The sequence below is a fragment of the Tribolium madens genome, unplaced genomic scaffold (assembly GCF_015345945.1).
Source record: "Tribolium madens isolate multiple individuals breed KSU strain unplaced genomic scaffold, Tmad_KSU_1.1 Scaffold_71;HRSCAF=194;Tcas5.2_LG6, whole genome shotgun sequence".
NCBI lineage: Eukaryota > Metazoa > Arthropoda > Insecta > Coleoptera > Tenebrionidae > Tribolium > Tribolium madens.
This window is the reverse complement of record NW_025401041.1, coordinates 7,071,239-7,093,489: the sequence shown is the minus strand read 5'-3', so window position 1 is coordinate 7,093,489 and position 22,251 is coordinate 7,071,239. Positions and strand designations below refer to the sequence as shown.

General features: G+C 31.2%; 2 protein-coding genes across 6 annotated transcripts in view; both read left to right on the top strand.

Annotated features, from left to right (window-relative positions):
- LOC123009409 (tau-tubulin kinase homolog Asator) overlaps positions 1-15,740 on the top strand; it is a 25,494-nt gene extending 9,754 nt beyond the window's left edge. For 2 of the 4 annotated variants that reach the window (XM_044405702.1, XM_044405700.1), the window contains exons 2-12: positions 1,875-1,989; positions 2,048-2,217; positions 4,513-4,708; positions 4,760-4,931; positions 4,988-5,205; positions 5,262-5,477; positions 6,397-7,081; positions 10,681-11,536; positions 11,582-11,744; positions 11,810-11,999; positions 14,960-15,740. In XM_044405702.1, the coding sequence (XP_044261637.1) occupies positions 1,936-1,989; positions 2,048-2,217; positions 4,513-4,708; positions 4,760-4,931; positions 4,988-5,205; positions 5,262-5,477; positions 6,397-7,081; positions 10,681-11,536; positions 11,582-11,744; positions 11,810-11,999; positions 14,960-15,114 (3,075 nt within the window). In that variant the 5' untranslated portion in view covers positions 1,875-1,935 and the 3' untranslated portion in view covers positions 15,115-15,740. Of the gene's footprint in view, positions 1-1,150; positions 1,213-1,874; positions 1,990-2,047; positions 2,218-4,512; positions 4,709-4,759; positions 4,932-4,987; positions 5,206-5,261; positions 5,478-6,396; positions 7,082-10,680; positions 11,537-11,581; positions 11,745-11,809; positions 12,000-14,918 lie in introns of those variants that run through there. The other 2 variants (XM_044405701.1, XM_044405703.1) reach the window with 2 other exon arrangements.
- Positions 15,741-16,522: 782 nt separating this feature from the next.
- The window catches only part of LOC123008575 (choline/ethanolamine kinase), a 14,297-nt gene continuing 8,568 nt past the window's right edge, over positions 16,523-22,251 (top strand). The window contains exons 1-3 of one of the 2 annotated variants that reach the window (XM_044404441.1): positions 18,489-18,569; positions 18,615-18,671; positions 18,871-18,983. In XM_044404441.1, the coding sequence (XP_044260376.1) occupies positions 18,660-18,671; positions 18,871-18,983 (125 nt within the window). In that variant the 5' untranslated portion in view covers positions 18,489-18,569; positions 18,615-18,659. Of the gene's footprint in view, positions 16,631-18,488; positions 18,570-18,614; positions 18,672-18,870; positions 18,984-22,251 lie in introns of those variants that run through there. The other variant, XM_044404442.1, reaches the window with a different exon arrangement.

Here is a 22,251-nt window from a genome sequence, read left to right as displayed (position 1 = left end):
TGTAAATAAAGGAGGCATTGAAGAAATGACAGGTGGGTGGAGCTTAAACTGAAGGCTAAGCTTTAAGGATTTTTTCGTCCCTTCGACTAAAAATTAAAAAAAAAAACAAAACTTTGTCATATGGACGGCAAAATTAAAACTGAAAATATTTTGTTTCTGCATAAATGCACAATTTACACAATTTACAACTTGAAAATTTTACACTTTTTGGTTTTTGAGTTATGACGTCATCGACATTTTTTTTAAATGGAAACCCCAATTTTTTTAGCCAATCGGATCTTTTATTCTTCGAAATGACACCAAAATATTAAATAATACATAGTTTTCGGAAAAAAAAATCATCCAAAAAGTGAAATAATATCAACAAAAAACAAACACAATTTTAAATCAAGTTGACAATTTTGTATTTTTTCGAGCATTTTTTTAGTTTTAATAAATAAAAACTATCATAAAGAATCCACAAAGAATTCAGGGGAAATCAAAGGAAAGAAGAAATCTTGTGTACAAAGTTTGAGTTGTGTTTTACCCCTCGTGTTACATTAATATTTTTTTTTCTAATTTTGTAAAGCAATTTAATCGACCATAAATACATTACGCCGTTATAAAACAAGTACATTCATCTTCCGCTGTAATATTTTACCGTCAAATTATATACCACAGTGTGCAATCAACCAAAAATTCAACATTTTCTGCCAGAAATTCAACCAAAACAAACGCCACGTGCGGTTTTTGAGTGCATCCATAGTGTAATAAAATCGTAGAATTCATTTATATTATTTATTTTTAACAAGTCTTTCTCAAATAAGGAAGTCCAATACGATATATCCTGTTACTCCAAACAAAAATAGCAAATTTTCTATTTCAGTTTTGACTTAGTGTTGCAAGAAACAAAATAAAATTATTTTGAAGTATTTCTCTCTTATCTTAAATATTAAAAATCTCTGATATAAATGCACTCGTCCTTCATTACATGCAACAACAATAACCCGCTGCACTATTTTAACCAAAGGTCGCACCTATAAATACCCAAAGGACACAAACAATGTTTATTTCCAACTGTTTATCTTCCAATCTTCCGTGTTTTACGATCAAAACCTCTCACAAATCATTGAAACATTAAAAAAAATCAAAATTCGCGCCGTTCTCCATTTGCTGCTACATTCACGTTCATGTCAAAGATGGCGTCCGTATCGATTCACACTTCTTCAAACCGTAAGAAACGTCAAATAATAAATTTAATCGGCTTGATTTATGATTTCGAGCGATGCATTTAACAAATTTATGCATGTTTTAATCTATTTGCGAGCAAAAATAGGGAATTTATTTTTTTTGAGCGAATTTTTTATCGCACAATGCTGCCAAACGTCAAGAATCAAAGTGGGAGCTTTTTTACTTTTTTTTTTAAGTAACGCATGATTTGATTTCTTAGTTTTTCTATGTCGAGTAAGGTATACCGGGTGATCTTTGCTCACTTTTATCTCTTTGTTCGAAATGTGAGGTTAAGGATCAAGGTGTACCCTACCTGTCATAATTCGCCTTGTACTATTTTCGTTCCTTGTCTAAATTTGTCCCGGATTTATTTTCGGATTTAAGCGACGAATTTAAAAAATGGACCAGGATCGTGTCCTTTGTTTAGCCGCTCCGGTTTGATAATTTTCCTGAAAATCGTGAAAAATCAATAATGTCCGGGCGTTTCTTGTTTCCGAAGGCCGTGTTGTAGTTTTCCGGTTTGCGCAGGCGCAATCGTCGATCAGCTGGTTTTCTATTAGGCAAAACCACGAACAAGGTTGACGGTTTGGTTGCTCGCCGCTCCGGAAAAACTCCCGGAAAAATTCGCGACGAAATGTTTGAAAAAGTGCTTCGTTTTATTACAGGCCGAAAAAATTAAGCTGGGAAGGGCAACTTGATTCGACCGATCAAAACAACAACATCACGATGACTTCCGAGGATCTTCTACAGCCAGGACATGTGGTCAAAGAAAGGTGGAAGGTGAGAAAGGATAAAAGAAATTTTGTCAATTTTTATATTTTTTTTTTTCATTTATAAGGTGGTTAAAAAAATCGGTGGTGGTGGTTTTGGGGAAATCTACGAGGGGTTGGATCTGATAACAAGGGAACAAGTGGCACTTAAAGTCGAATCGGCGAGACAACCGAAACAAGTGCTCAAAATGGAAGTGGCGGTGTTGAAAAAACTGCAAGGAAAAGAACATATTTGCAGGTAAAAAAGTGATACTATTTCAAGGTCACACGCCCCTATTAAAACAATATTGACACCTTACGCAAAAAAGTACACAAAATGTTGATTTTTTGATAATTTTTAACGATCCTTGTGACTTTGTATCGATTAAGGATAAAAAAAATCGACGAGGATATTTATAAAAGGACGACCACTTTTACTTGTCAATGTCAGTATATCGTTGTTTGTGCATGTCGGAACAAGTTATTTCAAGATTAGTTATGTTTATGTTGATTATGCAAATAGGGGTTTTCGCGACATAATGTTGTCACAGGAAGGGAACTAAACTTTTTTGAGAAAACTATCGATTAATCTACGACATACTTATGCTACAATCGTATCATATTTGAATTTCATCGTAGTAAGCCGGGAATTTTGCATTTTTTTATGTTTTTGAACGTGTGCCAAGTGTCGTGAGAGATCCACTTTCACTTGAGCGAGTTTCGTCAATATATGTCCCAATTAATCTACGACACGAATTTTCTTCGTGAAGCCTAATTGATTTTTTTTAATTTAATTTTGAAATTGTTGAAATTTTTCACACTTATCTGGGCATTGATAAGATAATTTTTTATTTACAAACAAAGCCAAAAAAAAAAGTAACAAAAAGTAATTTTCTCCCAAAAAGTTAAATTCTAATTTTTATACTGACCTACGCAGATTCACTTCCTGTAATTGTTTACGAAATCAGAAAAAAATACCAATTAGATTTTGAATTAAACGCAATTTTCCATCTTATCTTTGAAAATCATTTTTATTTATTTATTAACTGTAAGATATATAACAATCCAAGTGTAAAAACTTTATACAGGGTGTGCCAGAACTCGCGCCCCAGAGAAAAAATTCAAGTAAGATAAGATACCAGGAACATGAAAAAAATGTTTAAAAAAATCTATCTGCCAAAAAAATTTGACATATGTTTTTTGAGATTTGACATTTTTTCATGTCTATTTAATGATACTGATGATCTTGTATATGTTTTTTTTTATAATTATTTAGTAAAGATATAAAAAGTCTTTTAATAGCTTGTAGCAAAAAAAACTTGGAAAAGTATTTTTCCAACAGAAATAAATAAAGTTAAATTGCAAAATTTAAACTCTGATAATAGATAAATTTTTTTTCATATTCCTGGTATCTTACCTTACATGGCATTTTTTTCTGGGGCGCGAGTTCTGGCGCACCATGTATAAAGTACGGAACCAAGCGGTTTTTTTAATCATTTGCCTCCAGAAAATAATAATTTATATAAATTAAAGTAATATAAAAAATGTGATAGTATTTTGAGTACGAAATTTGATTTTGTTTTTGAATTATACGATTTTTTTTTGTCAAAATTGCAATTTATGTAAAAAAACAATTTGAAAAAATTAACTATAAAGTAGTTAGTTGTAATCCTTAGATCATAACTTTCATGAGAAAAATGGTTTTATAGTGGGTTGCCATTTGAAAATTTTTTTTTGTAGGACTCAAAAACAAAAAAAAAATCGAAAAATTTTATTATTGATAAAACATCACATTTTTATAACACTTTATTATTCATAAATAGTTTAAGCGAAAAACGTTTGGTTCTATACTTTTTATTCACCTGGTATGTAAATTAACAGAAAGTATTCATAAAATACAACAAACTGTTAAAGCTCTTCTATTATTATCAAAAAATAGAAAAATCCTCAAATACACCATATTAGTAATTAGTTAGGTATATGAAATATCGTCAGTTTTAATTAATTAGAATTCACCCGGTATACTAATTCATTGTGATTTTATCTCGTATTTATTTTGTGTACCCGAAGCGTAAAATAATTACCCGATACATCCCCCATATTTCGCTGTGTACATCGAGATAAAGTTCAAACAATTTCGTGTAGGCGTATGCAAGAGACGTGGGCGTTCGAAAACAAATGTTAGATTGAAGAATCCTAATAAAAATTTTAATTGGTATTTTGATAAATTCCTAATTTGATTTTTATCCTGTCTGGTTTTTATGACAGCATTCATTAAATGCGTATTTATTTATTTAAAATTGTTGAACTTAATTTTCTTCCTTCAAAACAAACCAAAATAACATAAAATTCACATCTTTTCTTTGTCTCAAGTTTCAATTGAAACGACAGAATTTCCTATCGATCACTCAAATCCGAGATTATTTTCATTACTTAGTCGGAAAATTGATCGATAAGTTCACCACCCACATGACTTGTGCTCAAATTTTCGCAAATGCTTTCAATTAATTAATGGTTGGGGCATAAAAAAATCAGTTTTATTTTATTTTTTCAGATTTATTGGCTGTGGTAGGAATGATAGGTTCAATTACGTCGTGATGCAACTCCAAGGCCGCAACCTGGCCGAACTCCGAAGGGCTCAACCTAGAGCCGCTTTCAGCCTATCGACAACCTTGCGTCTAGGTTTACAGATACTCAAAGCTATTGAAAGTATACACTCCGTGGGTTTTTTGCATCGTGATATCAAACCCGTACGTATTGTAAATTACAGGTGACTATTTTACCGACTCGATGAATTTTAGAGTAATTTTTCAATGGGTCGATTGCAATACAATTGTCGAAAAGTTTATATGTTAGATTTTGGACTGGCGAGGCAATACACGACGGCGACGGGAGAAGTAAGAGCACCAAGAGCGGCAGCTGGTTTCAGGGGGACTGTCCGATATGCCAGTATCAACGCACATAAGAATAAAGGTGGGCGGAGTTGGATTAAGCCACGCCTTGTGACTTTTCTCACTTAATTTTTATAGAAATGGGACGTCATGATGATCTCTGGAGTTTGTTTTATATGCTAGTCGAATTCGTTAATGGACAGTTACCGTGGAGGAAAGTCAAAGATAAGGAACAAGTCGGTTTGATGAAAGAAAAATATGATCATAGGTTACTGCTCAAACATTTGCCGTCCGATTTGAAGCAGTTTCTTGATCATATTCAAAGTTTGGAGTATGCAGATAAGCCGGATTATCAGGTTTTGGTGTTTTATACGAGGCGAAGCCGAGTATTTAAAACAATTAACAATTTCAGATGTTAATAAATTTGTTTGAACGTTGCATGAAACGTAGAGGGGTTAAACCATCGGATCCGTATGATTGGGAAAAGACACCAGCCGGTGATAATGTCACTGTGACTCAAACGGCGGAGAATCAACCCCCGACAGCCCCAACGACTCTTCCCCGACATACCAAACATACCACTACTGATAATAATCAAGAAAATATCGAACCTACTGACAACAAAGATGTAAGAAATTACACAAGGCGACAACTTGACAAATTTTATATCATTTTGTTCGAAAGTGATGAGAAAGCATTTGCTTAAAACATTTTCAAAAAAATTTCAGAAAGCTAGAACAAAGTGAACAAGTCAAAATCTGAATGGAAAGTGATTTGATTTGAAAAAGATTTGCCCTTATATTTAAGACTCATGCCTTAAACTTCTAGATCTTCTTTGCTCAATGATCAGTAGTCATTTTTACAACAAAAAAACTCTTTATTTGCTTTAATTAGTACGTAGGTACTCTATATTTGTTAAGTAAACAAACAGTTTTTGTTTATTGTAATTAGAACAAAAAAGATGCAATTGACCATTTTTAAGCAAAAGAAGAGTCTTAAAACAAATACTTTTATAAAAATGCAATTTTAAGTAAGATTAACATGCATTTCTCCTATAAGGAGCAATGCTTGATTAACAAACCATAACTTCAAAAAATCATATCTTGAAAACTACTCGGTATATTTTTTTGAAAATTTGTATTACAACTAATAAAGAGATGCTCAACATGATGGTAAGATGAAAAAAAATTTACTCGTAGGGTTTTTCTTAGATTATTTCGATTTACTTCGAACTTCTTCGAACACTGATCGAAGAAAAGTTTGCCAATATTTAATTTCAAATTTTATATCATTCTAAAGGGCAAGGCCATCCCTTTAGAATGGTCTTTATTTGAAGAAAATCGGCCTAATAGTTATTGAGTAATGATTTTTTAAATTTAAAGTATTTTAAATTCATTTAAATTAGAAAAAAATATTTTGTTCAAAGTGTGTGGACTTTAAAAAAATTTTTTCAGTGCATTTGATTTGTCTCACTGAGACGAACAAAATGATATAAAATTTGTCAAGTTGTCGCCTTGTGATTTTGTGTTGTTTAATGTTAATTTTAGGCCCAGTTGGAGGCCCGCCGCCGCCGCATCGAGACCGAAAACACCGTTCCCCTCGCCACCGACGCCTCTGTTCGCCCCTCCGTCGATAAGAATTGCAACGCCACCCCCGTGGAACAGCCCGCCGCCCCTCGTCGTCGCGCCACCTCCCATCTCGAGCAAGCCCCCGAACGTCTCGACAACGAGGCGGTCGCTTCGGCCAAATCCACTTCGGACGCCAATCAGAAACCAGCACCGTTGCGAAAGAGCCAATCCGGTGTGGCCACGTTGGGTCGACTACGGGTGGTCACGCCCGCTCAAAGTGGCGGTAGTTTAGTCGAATCGCCTGCCACTCCCGAACAGGAGAGACCAAGGAGGCGGCAACCGTCGGCGGCGAGATCGTCACGATCAGGACTCAGAGATCAGAGTTTGACGCAATTTGCGGTGATCGATGATGAGAATGTGAGTCAACAAGTGACAAGAGGCGGGGCTTTGACTTTGGCGAGCCAATGGAAATCACAGTTTGATGATAGTGAAGAGACGACGGATAACGAATGGAAGCCGGAAAGTCCCGAACATAAGGCCACGTTGGCGGTGACTGATGGTGGACAAGCACCACCGGTTTTGAGTAGAATCAGCGAGGATTCGAGGACCAGTCATAAGAAGTATATTAATATTGCGGGGATTGAGGAGTATCCAGAACTTGTCGGTAGGTGTTACCAACCTTTAAGTTTATTTAAGTACTAAAGTCTGTCTATCAAGCAGGCGTAGAAATTTAAAACGTATGTCTGTGGAAGATAAAATGTCACAATGACAAATGAGAAATGTCAAAATATTTTTTATGTAAATTATGACAGGAAACCGTGGTGAACGATTTTTCTGAATAAACACCAACAAAATCTTATTTTAGTTTGTTTTAAGACGTTTCATAGAATAATTCAATTTAATTAGCTCAATGTTTTAATTTTTATAAAATAATTTTTTGACATCTAGATAACATACGAACTGCTATGCAACATACGTCCTCAACTAGGACGCCTACTTGATGGAAAGACTTTTTGATCGCACTGTAGTTTGGGTGGTTTATTATTGATTTTTGGAAAAGCAAAACTTGTGAATATGTATGTGCAAAGTTTAGTAATTTCGAAGTCAAATATGCAAATATTGACGAGCGAGTTTTAATATTATTTTGTAAATTAAACTAATACAAAATTATCAGTCTACAATAAACACGTTTTGTGTACACAAATCGTGTCTTATTGACTTGACAAATAAACAGTAAAGTGAAAAACTGTTTTTCGAGCATTTGTCACGTTTTCAAATAGAAACTTGATTATTTCGGAAAAACCACCAAATTGGTTAAAAATAATTAAGTTTGTTGTTTACAGGATTTTATTAGACGATATCAAAAATGACAATTTATTTTTGTCTTTTTCGAATACTTTTTCAGTTAGAACCACAATTATTTCGCAAAATTTCGTTAAAAACAACAAAAATTCAACAAATTCAACCAAAAACGGCGTTATTTTTGCCCTTTTTAAGTGTTTAAACACATTTTTGAGATACAAGCAAAGAAAACTCTAAAAACTTCGTTGAATCAGTCAAAAAAATTACGAAATTGATATTATTTTCAGCTTGTTTCACTCAGCTTACTTTGTTTTTGAGACTGAGGCTCATTTATTTTGCAAAAAATAAATCACAAAAGAAAATAATATTGGTGTTATTTTGTTTGTTTCACTCGATTTTTGAGCAAAATAAGACAAAAATAAGCCGAGAATATTTTTGAGCACGTTTTCGTACTACAATCTCAAGTTACATTAATTTTGCATTTCTTGGGATTTTTAGCACGTTTTTCAGCTAGAAACGCAATTATTTCGTAAAATTTTGTTAAAAACAAGGCAAAAAAACACAGAATTAGGCCGAAAATGATATAATTTTTTCCTTTTTCAAAGATTCAAGCTGATTTTTAAGCTGAAAACTCTATTTTTTTCAAAAGTTTGCTAAAACTTGTCAAAAATCGCTAAATTGTTATAAAAAAATATTTTTAGTTAATTCTTAGTCTAACTTGATTATTTCACACGCTTAAAAATCACAAAAAGGATTAATATTGATGTTATTTTGTTTGATTCACTCGATTTTACTGATTTCTGAGCAAAGTTAAGACAAAAATAGCTGAGAAACCACAAAATTTGTCCGAAAATGCTTTTAAGCACGTTTTTGTTCTAAAATCTCATGTTTTTCAAGAAATTAAGTCTAGAATTAAATTATTTTTGCATTTCTCGAGCGTTTTAGCACATTTTTCAGCTAGAAACGCAATTATTTCGCAAAATTTTGTTGAAAACAAGCCGAAAAATCACAGAATTAGGCCAAAAAGCATGCCATTTTTGCTTTTTTCAAGAGTTTATGCAGATTTTTAAGCTGAAAACTGCGTTTTTTTCTCGAGATTTTGCCCTACAAATCGTAATCTGGTGAAAATTTAGCAAATTTTTTAACTCGGATCTAGTGAATTTTATGTTTTTGATCTGGCAACATAGTTACATTTCCAGTTTTTTTTAATAAAATTTCAATAAAACGATCGTTTTCTTTTATTATTTTTGATAAGTTATTTTTAAGAAACGTCAAGTTTATCTCATTTATCTTAAATCTAAATTGACGTAACTGATCCCTAATCGATGGAAACCGTCGAGTTAACATGCAATCTGAGTGTTAAACCTAAAATATGGTTTCATGAAGTTATCTACGATGATGTATATCGGGGATTTTGAATGTGTCACACGGCTGTTATTGTAATTAAACATGTAATTAATTGTGGTTTATCTTTTCTAATTCTTTTACACACGTAATTTATGTTTTTATTATTTAATTATGTGTTAAAATCAAAACACTCGCGAAAAAATTTTAATTGCCAACTTGGACACCAAATTTTTTTAAGTTGCTATAAAAAAGTTTTTTTTAATTGTCATCCACCTGATTTTATTTATTTAGGCCCAATCAGTCAACTTTTCAAGTTGGAACTTTTAAAATTATTAACTAATCGAGATTTCCGTTTCGACTCTCCTAACAAAGACTTTCCCTTTAATTCTTTGATGATTTTTTTTTAATTTTTCATAATATAATTATTTCCCACGCCTAAAAATCACAAAAAGGATTAATATTGATGTTATTTTGTTTGTTTCACTCGATTTTACTGATTTCTGAGCAAAATTAAGACAAAAATAAGCTGAGAAACCACAAAATTTGGCCGAAAATGCTTTTAAAGAACGTTTTTGTACTAAAATCTCATGTTTTTCAAATTAAAAAATCCAGAAATTAAGTCTAGAATTACATTATTTTTGCATTTCTCGAGCGTTTTAGCACGTTTTCCAGCTAGAAACGCAATTATTTCGCAAAATTTTGTTAAAAACAAGCTGAAAAAAACACAGTATTAGGCCGAAAGTGATCATTTTTTCCTATTTCGAAGGTTCAAGCAGATTTTTAAGCTGAAAACCGTGTTTTTACGCGCGAATTTACCAAAGTGTTAAAAATCGCTAAATTGTTATAAAAAATATTATAGTATGATATTTTTACCTAACTCTTAGGCTCTAACTTGATCATTTCACACGCCTAAAACTCACAAAAAGGATTAATATTGATGTTATTTTGTTTGTTTCACTCGATTTTACTGATTTCTGAGCAAAATTAACACAAAAATAGCTGAGAAACCAGAAAATTTGTCCGAAAATGCTTTTAAGCACGATTTTGTACTAAAATCTCATGTTTTTCAAACTAAAAAATCAAGAAATTAAGTCTAGAATTGCATTTCTCGAGCGTTTTAGCACGTTTTTCAGCTAGAAACGCAATTATTTCGCAAAATTTTGTTGAAAACAAGACGAAAAATCACAGAATTTGGCCAAAAAGCATGCCATTTTTGCTTTTTTCAAGAGTTTATGCAGATTTTCAAGCTGAAAACTGCGTTTTTTCGCCAGATTTTGGTTTATCTTTTTTTATTATTTAATTGTGTGCTAAAATATCAAAACACTCGCGAAACAATTTTAATTGGCAACTTGTACACCAAATGTTTTTAAGTTGCTATAAAAAAAGTTTTTTTTGAAATGTCATCGACCTGATTTTATTTATTTAGGCCCAATCAGCCAACTTTTCAATTTCTCCTGCTTTAAATTTTCCGAGTAAATATTTGCCACCTACCAGGAACTTTTTAAATTATTAACTAAATTATTAACTAATCGAGATTTCCGTTTCGACTCTCCGCCTAACAAAGACTTTCCCTTTTTTTTTTTTTGATGATTTTTTTCTAACCTTGACTTTCAGGTGGACTTCCACGTGCCTGGTCGACCCCCTCTCTCGGTCCTTATGTGCGTTCCGGTCTCAAACCTCCACTTTTACAACAAGCCGCCTTTGACGATCTCGTGTTTCGTGTCGATGTTATGAGAAACGTCGCTTCGCGTCACCTCCACGAGGGTGAAGAAGAGCCGAAAATGGCCGAAACGTCGAAATGGAGTAGTTTACCGATCCTGAATCTCGTAGATAAGGAAGAATTGAAGAGTGAAAATAAAGAAGAGGAGCAAAATGGGGAAGATGAGGGATTGCAAGAGGTTGCAGGAAAATTAGAGATTCGAGTAGTGCCAAAAGAAAACGTTCCTAAACCTCCAGAAACTCCAGAAAAGCCGAAAGTGAAATTGGAGAGAACGAAAAGTATATTGAAACAGAGTAGTAAAGAGAGGAACGAGGGACAGGAAATGCCGAGCCCGAAACGCGAACAAATCACGTTCGCACCGGAAGTCGACGAAGAAGAGAAAATGAAAAAACGAGTGAGTCTAGAAGCGGAAGAACCCGAGGAAAAGAAGGAGGAAATCGAGAATGAGAAAGAAGAATCGGAGTCGAGTAGTTCCGAAACGGACAAAAAACCAGAAGTAGTACCTTTAACAAATTCCCAAAAGCCGACATCGAAACCGTTAGAAAAAATTAAGAATAATTTAGGACATTCAGCGTCGGAAAGTAGTTCAAGTACCGGCGATAAATTGGAGCAGAATTTAAAAAATGTGAGAAATTCGATAGAAAAAAAGAATTTAGAAGTGAAACACGATAGAGTGCAATGTTCACCATCGGTGGATCTCACCACAAATCCGGCAGTGACGTTCGTCTCGGCCGCTTCTGAAACACCAAGGTAGTTTTTTTTCGAAAAATTCCTGAAATTATACAATTTTTTTAGGGAGAGACGATTGATGGCAAATGGGCTCAGTCCTGGCCTGGACGAACAATCAGAGTATTTCGACGCCACTGAAAATCCCCTTTTCAGGGATAAGCAACGTCACGAACAGGACGATGAAGACAGTGGCGTAGATAACGCAAGCCAAATCCTGAGGGAATCATCGGTGAGTTACACACAAATTTTTTTTCTACCACCACAAGTCACAATTTATTGATTTTATGATGACAGACGAGTCCGGCGATGGATCCGGGCCGAATTTCAAAAATTCCGGTCGCTGTCGGTGGTCAAAGATTAGCGAAATGCATGTCCTGGAGCGGGGATTTGACTCCGGGATTGCGACGTCGACGTCAAGGTGAAAAATACGTCACTGATCCGAGCCAGTTGAATCTCAGGTTCAAAAGACACTCGACGGCCGGAGGTGAGTTACTAGTGTGCTAAAATCGACGATGTAAACATTTATTTTTTGAATAAAATTTGTAAATTGGCACCGGAAATTGATTTTTTGAGTTGGTTTTGTGAAAATCAAGTCTGATTTTTCTCGCCAATTGAGTAAACAAATTTTTTTATTCAAATTATAATTGAAGGGGTGAGTGGATAAAGGTGTTATGTAGCATTTTTTGAAAACTGATATTTTCTTTTAAAACAATTTTTTTCGCAATATTCTTTTATTGAAAAGGACTTTTCTATTAGGAATGAAATTACCAAATGCTAAAGGCGTAATGTACAAATTGGATTGTTGAATGAACATTGGATAAAGGTGTTAAAATATGTTTAAATAAATAAATAATAAATAATAATAAATAAATGTTTTAAAAAAGCAAAAATAACACTATTTTTACTTAATTACATGACTTTTCGACGTATTTTTGACTAAATTTTGCAAAATAATTGCGTTTTTTATTGAAAAATATTTTAAAACGCTTGAAAAGAGTCTGGTATATGTATTAATTTTTTGGTATGTTTTAGCAAAAATTAAAGAAAAAACTGTGTTTTAGACTTAAAAAACGCAATTAAATGAGGCAAAAATAACACCATTTTGGAATTAATTGTGTGATTTTTTGGCTAATTTTTGACGAAGTTTTGTGCTTTCGGATGCAAAATCTGCTAAAACGTCTGGAAAAGCAACCGGATGATTTTTCGGCTACAAAACATGCTTAAATTCTACAAAAAAGCAAAAATAATTTTATTTTCGTGCTACGTAGTTCATTTTTTCTCTTAATTTCAAGGAAAATTTTCAAAATAATTGCGATTCTGACTAAAAAACGTCCTAAAACAGAAAAATTATATTATTTTTGAAGAAATTTTTTATCACGATCTAAAAAAGTAAAAATCCCAAAAAAGTAAAAATAACACTATTTTTACTTAATTCAATGACTTCGCGTATTTTTGACTAAATTTTGCAATATAATTGCGTTTTTTATTAAAAAATATTTTAAAACGCTTGAAAAAAGCAAAAAATTATGTCGTTTTTTGAATTAGTCTAGTATTTGTATTAATTTTTTAGTACCTGTTTTAGCAAAAATAAAAAAAAACTGTGTTTTAGACTTAAAAAACGTAATGAAATGTTTTAAAGAGGCAAAAATAACATCATTTTGGAATTCATTGTGTGATTTTTCGGCTTACTTTTGACGAAGTTTTGTGCTTTTGGATGAAAAATCTGCTAAAACGTCTGGAAAATCAACCCGATGATTTTTCGGCTAAAAAACATGCTTAAACTCTACAAAAAAGCAAAAATAATTTTATTTTCGTGCTGGTTTATTCATTTTTTCTCTTATTTTCAACGAAAATTTTCAAAATAATTGCGATTCTGACTAAAAAACGTCCTAAAACAGAAAAATTTTATTATTTTTGAAGAAATTTTTTAGCACAATCTAAAAAAGTAAAAATAACACTATTTTTACTTAATTCAATGACTTTTCGACGTATTTTTGACTAAATTTTGCAAAATAATTGCATTGCAAAAGAGCAAAAATTATGTCGTTTTTGAATTAGTCTGGTATATGTATTAATTTTTTGGTATGTTTTAGCAAAAACTAAAGAAAAAACTGTGTTTTAGATTTAAAAAAACGCAATTAAATGTTTTAAAGACGCAAAAAACATCATTTTGGAATTAATTGTGTGATTTTTCGGCTTATTTTTGACGAAGTTTTGTGCTTTTGGATGAAAAATCTGCTAAAAACAATTTTTTTGGCTAAAAAACATGCTTAAACTCTCCAAAGAAGCAAAAATAATTTTATTTTCGTGATAGTTTATTCATTTTTTGCCTTATTTTCAACAAAAATTTTCAAAATAATTTCGATTCTGACTAAAAAACGTCCTAAAACAGAAAAATTGTATTATTTTTGAAGAACTTTTTAGCACAATCTAAAAAAGTAAAAATAACACCATTTTTGAGTAAATTTAGTGATTTGTGTCGAAATAATTTTGTAATTTTTTTATTGAAAAACGCGCTAAAACACCCAAAAAAATCATAAAGAAGGTCATTTCCAACCCAGTTTGGTGACTTTTCAATATGTTTTAACAGAATCTTGCAAAAAACGTGATGTAAATAAGCAAAATTCATTATTTTCCACTTAATTAGGTGACTTTTCGGTATATTTTTGTCTAAATTTTTCGAGATACTTCCGTTGCTTATTGAAAAATATGGAAAACCGTTTTCAAAAAGTCGTTGAACTAGCTTCAAAATTATACCTAGTAAACAAGAAAAAAAATCTTTTAAATGAGAATGTTAATTTTCGAGACAGCATTTTTCATATTGTGTCGTTAGAATTTGATTTATAAGTGTTTTGTTAAATTTGAAATATTTTTATAAAGCAATAATTATCACAAAGTTTATGGTTTTTTGTACATAACACTTTTATCAATTTTTTAATAATATAAACTAATGCATTATAATGGATCTTTTATCAACTTACCCCTTCAATTGAAAATTTTAATTTCCTCAGATAGCAACAAAAAACATTTTGCAAGTCAATGAGACTAAAAATTTACTTGAATTTTTTGACTGCTCAAGGGAAAAGAAGTAAATAGTATATTACAACCGAGGAGGGAAATATTTCAATACCCCTCGGGCTCGTATTATCTTTTTTGATTATTTCCTATAAAGAATAAAAACAATTAGTTTTTATTTTATTTATTTAAATTATGTGCAAATAAATAACTGATATTTTTTTTAATTCAAATTTACCACATTAGTATCAGTAAGCCACAAAATGAATGAAACAAATTTGTTTTCTCAATTGGCGGCGAAAATGCAATTTGTGTCCTCAATTGGCAGCCAAAATTGATGTTTTCTTTTTTTTTTGTATAATTTGCTAGTTCTGTGACCTCGTCGTAGGTTATTTATTATGGCGATTGGTGTAAGGCGGTGGTTTGTAGGTGTGAGGCCGGCCCGAGGCATCCCCACGTGTCTCATAGGCGCCCCCGAGAGTTCGCCCGACACATCGGAGGGTCCGCCGCCGCCGCCGCCCCCAACCGGCGATCCGCCATCGGAAAGTCAGGTCAGATGCAGACGTTTCAGACCAGTCACATAGTAACACAAAACACGGTGTACATAATATGAACATTAGGATATATTTACATTGAGATTGCCTTTTAGCTTTGGGGGGAAAAATGTGGGGGTCATGGGGGGTTTTGTTCTGATTTGCTCTCTCTGTAGATAATATTCGATTGGGATGACTGTTATTGTGATTTTATTTTAGGGGAATGAGAAATTTTTATATTGCGGTTGTGTTTGTTTGTTGTCGCGTCGAATTCTTTCATCGATTTAAACGTTGTTTAGTCGATTAAAGAATTCGATTTTTTTCAGGCAATTCTATTTGAAAATAATGGTTACTTAAGTTATGAATGAGTCGAAATCTAGTCACAAGTACGATATTTTTTTAAAGTACTTGAAATATCTAGTCATAGATCTGAAGTAATAATATTAAATGAAACAAAACAAAAAACACTTCAAAAAATAAATGCTCTGTATAAAAAGATATTATGCGAAATAGCTATTATGAACATGAAAACTGTACTGTTATTTCATCATTTTTAGACTGCTAATGAATTGTTTTTTTTATTTTATTTTTTTTCTGTTTTATTGAACATTTTTTTGTTTCAATTCTAGTGCTGTATTTATAAATTATTATAGTTGATAATTAAATTAATTCTGATAGTTTTACTTTTATTGCCCTTTATCCCTCCTTTCCTCAAGCGCCAGAAATAGGAATAAAAGTGTTTACCAAAATTTAAAACGCACAATAGGTTGCTCCAAATCAGATAAACTTTTCCATCTGTTGCCATTAATTAAACATGTGGAAATTTTATTCTATTAATATATGCAAAAATATGACGTAGCGCCACTAATAAAATAACACCTTTTTGTTCTAATTATGAAAACATCTCAAATCCCTTGAATTTATTAGAAATATTACGAATTTGTTGAATTTACCTAACTATTTAAAGTAAGAGTACACACTGCACTTTACCCTAAGAGTTTTAATTATATTTTTTCTACGATCTAGATTTTTTTACACCAGAAAATGAATACTTTCCAAATTATGAAGAAAAAATATGGATTCCAATTTAAAAATAAAAAGTTGAATAAGCCCAAAATATTGGAAAAATTCTAAAATTATCAGCTTATAGCTATTTAATTTATTTTTTTAATTCGGGTCATAAAAATTCTACAGCGCCTGTCGTTTTTTAAAAATCATCCTGTATATATTTTTTTCTATTATTTTTCATTAAGCGGCTTTAAAATAAATTCTATGCAAGTTTGAAGAATTTCCCACTGATGTTTTTTTATTCGTGGAAAATATACCTGAAAAATTCCCACAAGTTGAAATAACAATAATCCTATTTTTACTATAGAACAACAAAAATTTTTAATCCTTTCTGACAAGCCAAATGTATAAAATATCCTTCTCTTGGGAGATATAAAATGACGTACTTTACATTCTGCAGTGACTGTTGAATAATACAACTGTTCTACTACCATTACTACATTACTAAAAATAAGTTTGGTGAAAAAAAAACACTATTTCTTTCCTAGTATTAAACAAGGTAAGTAAAAATTTTCTTAATTTTTTTAGTTTGAAACTTGAAAGAAAGAATTGAAATCACAAAAGAAATCAAGAATAATTGTTTTCAGTTTTATTACTCTTAAATTTTGTTACTAATAGATGGGGAAATAATTATTACCCCGAGGGCTCTGGTTATATGACCGAGAGGCGTAGCCTCGAGGGTGTAATAAAATTCCCAATGAGATTTATATACCATTTTATTCACAAACTTATTTTTCTAATAAATTTTTCGCAGCTGTTATGCAAACAAATTAAGTTTTTAACATTTGATGGCTCGTAAATTATATGTACTATACAGGGTGTTAAAAAAAGATTGTAAAATATTTAAAGTTATAGTATAGACCAAAATAAACAAAAAAGTTATTTTGCGGACCCATGTTTATTAAAACTTTTTTGTTTATCTTGATCCATACTACCGTGCGATCGAAAAAAAATAAATTAGAGTAGACGACGATTAATCTTCAACAGTTGGCAACAACTTTTGCTGGAAATTTCCACACAAACTGGAAGTGAAAATGACCATTTAACATTTTTCTCTTGAACAGCGTTTTTGTAATAACTTGCAAGAATAAAAATTTTCTGCTCTAAAGTGAACATTATTTCATCCAAAATGAATAAAACACAAACTTGTCAAAGTTTCGGCTGACATTTGATGTCAAAAATCAGGATTGCCATCTAAAGGATTATAATCACCGCCTACTCTAATCTATTTTTTTTCGATCGCACCGTATTACCTCCTGAAATTTTTTACAATCTTTTTTTAACACCCTATATGTAAAAAAAAACATTAGGTTTTTTTTCATCTATATCCGATCTAACTATGTTCGTGATTATTTTTGAAGAAATTTTTTAGCACAATCTAAAAAAGTAAAAATAACACTATTTTTACTTAATTCAATGACTTTTCGACGTATTTTTGACTAAATTTTCCGTTTTTTATTGAAAAATATTTTAAAACGCTTGAAAAGCGCGAAAATCATGTCGTTTTTGAATTAGTCTGGTATATGTATTAATTTTTTGGTATGTTTTAGCAAAAATTAAAGAAAAAACTGTGTTTAAGACTTAAAAAACGCAATTAAATGTTTTAAAGACGCAAAAAAAATCATTTTGGAATTAATTGTGTGATTTTTCGCCCTATTTTTGACGAAGTTTTGTGCTTTTGGATGAAAAATCTGCCAAAACGTCTGGAAAACAATTTTCGGCTAAAAAACATGCTTAAACTCTCCAAAGAAGCAAAAATAATTTTATTTTCGTGATAGTTTATTTTCAACAAAAATTTTCAAAATAATTTCGATTTTGACTAAAAAACGTCCTAAAACAGAAATTGTATTATTTTTGAAGAATTTTTTAGCACAATCTAAAAAAGTAAAAATAACAGCATTTTTGAGTCAATTTACAATATTTTACAATCTTTTTTTAACACCCTGTATGTGAATAAAACATTAGGTTTTTTTCATCTATATCCGATCTAAGTATATTAAAGTCAAATAAAAAAATTTACTTATCCTGAATTTCTAAAAATTAAGAAATGTATATATTTAGTAAAAAAAACTTGTGTTTTCAAAAAACTAACCTACTATATTCTTGGTGAAGAAAAAACATTAGCTTTAAAATTTTGCAATATTTAGAATGTATTAAAATTTTGGAGCTACTTTAGTAGACCAACACAAAGACAAAGTTATTTTTAGAAAATTTCTCCCAAAAACGTCCAGTTTCGTGCTTGTTTCTGATTGGTTGGCGAAAGTGCATAATGACGCTACCTTTTAAGTCTCGACGTCACACGATACGTCACCTTACCACCAGCATTAACCTTGGTTCTAAGCAAATTTTGCCCCCTCTTTTTCACCTCAGATAAAATTTTTATCTTTATAGTCGACACCAGTTTCTCTTGAGCACTCATCAGTCTCGCTTCGACCAAAGTAGGACCACTTTAGTGTCTCAATAATCCACAAATTTCATTTCAGTGTTGTTTCAATTCGGTGCAATAAAGCCCTCAGCGTTCAAAAAACATGGCAAAAAAGGTGGGTGTGCGCGAATTTTACAAAACATCCTGTAAATTTGAGAGCGTCTGCGTACAATTATCGATTAATCCAGAAACTGTCGGCTTTCGAAAGGGTGAAACCCCATAGAATAATGAGAATATTGCCGAAATTGACGCCTCAAGTTATGCACAAGAGGTTTTTCTGTAATAAAACGTTTCAAGATTTGCTTTGTGGGCAGGTGTCGGGTGATTCGAACGAAATGAGGGAATTCGCAGCAAGAATATGCAGGGATTATCTCTATGGGCCATGGAAAAGCGTCACTGCACAGAATATTGGGTTCAAACACATCAGGTAAGAAAAACAAGACAGAAGACCCATTATAAAAAGTAAACAAATCCAGGAAATGCTATGCTATGCCGTATCACATGTTGCATTATCACATTTCACAAAATTGGATATTTATCGTAAACATGTTTGCTACATCTAGTCGGCCAGTGTCGATTTGCATTTGTTGAAACATAGTAACTCGATTGTTACAATCGGTAATTTATTCAAATTATTTTGGAAAAATTCCGCTATCACTACTTGAACTAGTTTCAAGAAGAGTTATAAACACTTCAATTTTTGAAATTTTATAACAATACAATTATGAAATGATCAAATGACACACATGTGTTGCAATAAAATAAACGAAATAAAAGAAAAATGTTTTTGGCCTTGTTTCTTGTTTACTATTCGGTTTTTGATCAAAATACGCAATATTTTGGTCGGGAATAAACAAAAACAAATAGTTTTTTGGTATCCCTGAGACGTGATAACTGGTACGCCAATGACTTTGACATTTAGTAAATCATGTAATCCTCTACAAGGTGTGCTCATAAAGTTATCAACTAGTCTGAGTTGGCAGGAAATGACTTAATTCTAGATGAACTTGATAACTGACAAATTAATCAAAATTTGACAGCTTAAGGACCTGATATGACAAAATTGTTATAGACATCTCAAATATTTTGTTTTATTTTTTTTATCCTAAGTTCAAATCAATAATAATCTCGAGAAAGTTATTGAAATAATTTGATGGATTTATTTAATAAATGACTTTGACATTTAGTAAATCACGTAATCCTCTACAAGGTGTGCTCAAAAAGTTATCAACTTATTATTGTGAGTTGCCAGGAAGTGGCTTAATTCTAGATGAATTTGATAACTGATGTCTACCTACTGCAAATTAAGCAAAATTTGATAACTTAAGTACCTGATATGATAAAATTGTTATAGACATCTCAAAGACTTTGTTTTTTTTTATCCTAAATACCAATCAATAACCTCGAGAATAAAAATTTCGATTGTCTGAACCCAGAAAGTTATTGAAATAATTTGATGGATTTATTTAGTCTGCGTTTTCCATATTTTTGATGTCTGAATTGACTTTGTACGTAAGCAGTAAGTAAATAATTATCGTAAAATACCCGATAATAAACTTATAAATACCTTTGTACTGACTAAAATGATTCGTTTGTAGAAAATAAACGATAACTTTTTGAACTTGGCTTTTTACTATCCGCTATTATGTAATTATTTAGTGTTAACAACCTTTTTAAGCTACCTATTAATAGAAAAAGGGATGTAAAAGTGATTATTACAGAGTGAGTCACCTAAGTATTATTTCTGTTCAATGAAATAATGGATTTGTTGTTAAAAAATGCAGCGAATATTTTTTCAACAACGTGAAACAGTTTCAATTCATAAAAAAATAAAAAAACAATATTATTTTATATACAGGATGCGCCAGAACTCGCGCCACAGAGATAATTTTCAAGTAAGGTAAGATACCAGGAACATGAAAAAAATGTTTAAAAAATTCTCTGTCAAAAAATTTTGACATTTATTTTTTGACATTTGACATTTTTTTATATCTATTTAATGATACTGATGATCTTGTATATGTTTTTTTTACAATTATTTAGTAAAGGGACAAAAATTTTGGCAATAAAAGCCACAAATAACATTGAACAGAGTTACAATTTAGGATACAGCTTCCTTGTTTTCTCTTTTAATAGCTTATAGCAAAAAAACTTGGAAAATTATTTTTTCAACAGAAATAAAGTGCAAACTTTAAACCCTCATAACTTCGAATTTTTATAGATAAATTTTTTTTAACATTTTTTCCATGTTTCTGGTATCTTACCTTATATTTATTATATTTTTCTCTGGGGCGCGAGTTCTGGCGCAGCCTGTATAAAGTAATAATCAAATTACTTTGGATGTGAAAAGTTGATCAATTTTATTTAACAATCGATATAAAATATCAAGTTCAGGTTGGGAAATGGCCACTTCCCAACCTGAACTGTCATGGCATGTTATTCAAAATTTGATAAATCCTTTATTGGCTTTCTGGAGGATGATTGTGAATAAAAAAATTACTTCTCTTAAACACCTCAAAAGATCTTGAGTTTTTTTCTCATTAAATCATGAGCTTTTCTTATTTCTTGATATTAGAAATCAAATTTAAAATAAAAAATTGAATTCTTGTTTATTAAAAGTTTAAATGTATTCAAACCGTGATTTTTCTTTAAACTTCTTTATTTACTTCAGTTTTATTAGGAACATCTTTTATCCAAATGTTTTTGTAAATTTGTAATATACTATAGGGTGCGTCAGAACTCGCGCCCCAGAGAAAAATTTCAAGTAAGACAAGATACCAGGAACATGGAAAAAATTCTATCTGTCAAAAAATTTTGACATTTATTTTTTGACGTTAATTATTTCGTAAAGGTACAAAAATTTTGCTAATAAAAACCACAAATAACATTGAACAGAGTTACAATTTAGGATATAAGTTTTTTGTTTCCTCTTCTAATAGACTAGCAAAAAAACTTGAAAAATTATTTTTCCAACAGAAATAGAGTCAAAGTGCAAATTTTAAACTCTCATCACTTTGAAATTTTTATAGATACATTTTTTTAACATTTTTTCTATGTTCCTGGTATCTTATCTTACCTTATATGACATTTTTCTCTGGGACGCTAGTTCTGGCGCACCCTGTATACTGCTCCACAAAAGTTAAAATTTTATTCTTCTAAGCACTGTGGAATTGAGCAAAAACAAAAAAGTAAAAAGATATCTGCCTTTATATCACTTTTAGTTAATTATTAATTTATTTTTTAATAATTTATTAATTTAATTAATTATTGTAATTATTGCACACTTRCTTAACWTTTMTGGAGCAGTTTATTTAATAAAACACTTTGCTTTTTGATGATTTTGTAATTCATAATTATAAAAAAATATTGAGTTAAGACCACTTTATGATTTTCAGCAGCGACCTGTTAGAGAAAGACCAYGCAATACAAAATTTTATAAGATAAAAAGAGAGAGACAATAACAGAACAATAGAGTACTCTGTGTAGAATACTCTGGGCAAACAATTAGACATAATTGTTTAGAATTATGTAGTTATAACTAGTTTTTCCCACAATAAAAAAAATGTTTTTTACTAGCAGTTCATTGTTATTTGAATAATCTATTATCACTAATTACATAACCAATTATCATAAAACTGAAAATTTACTTTTCTTTCAAGATAATAGCCTTGATCTCGCGTTTTTCCCCTTTTTTT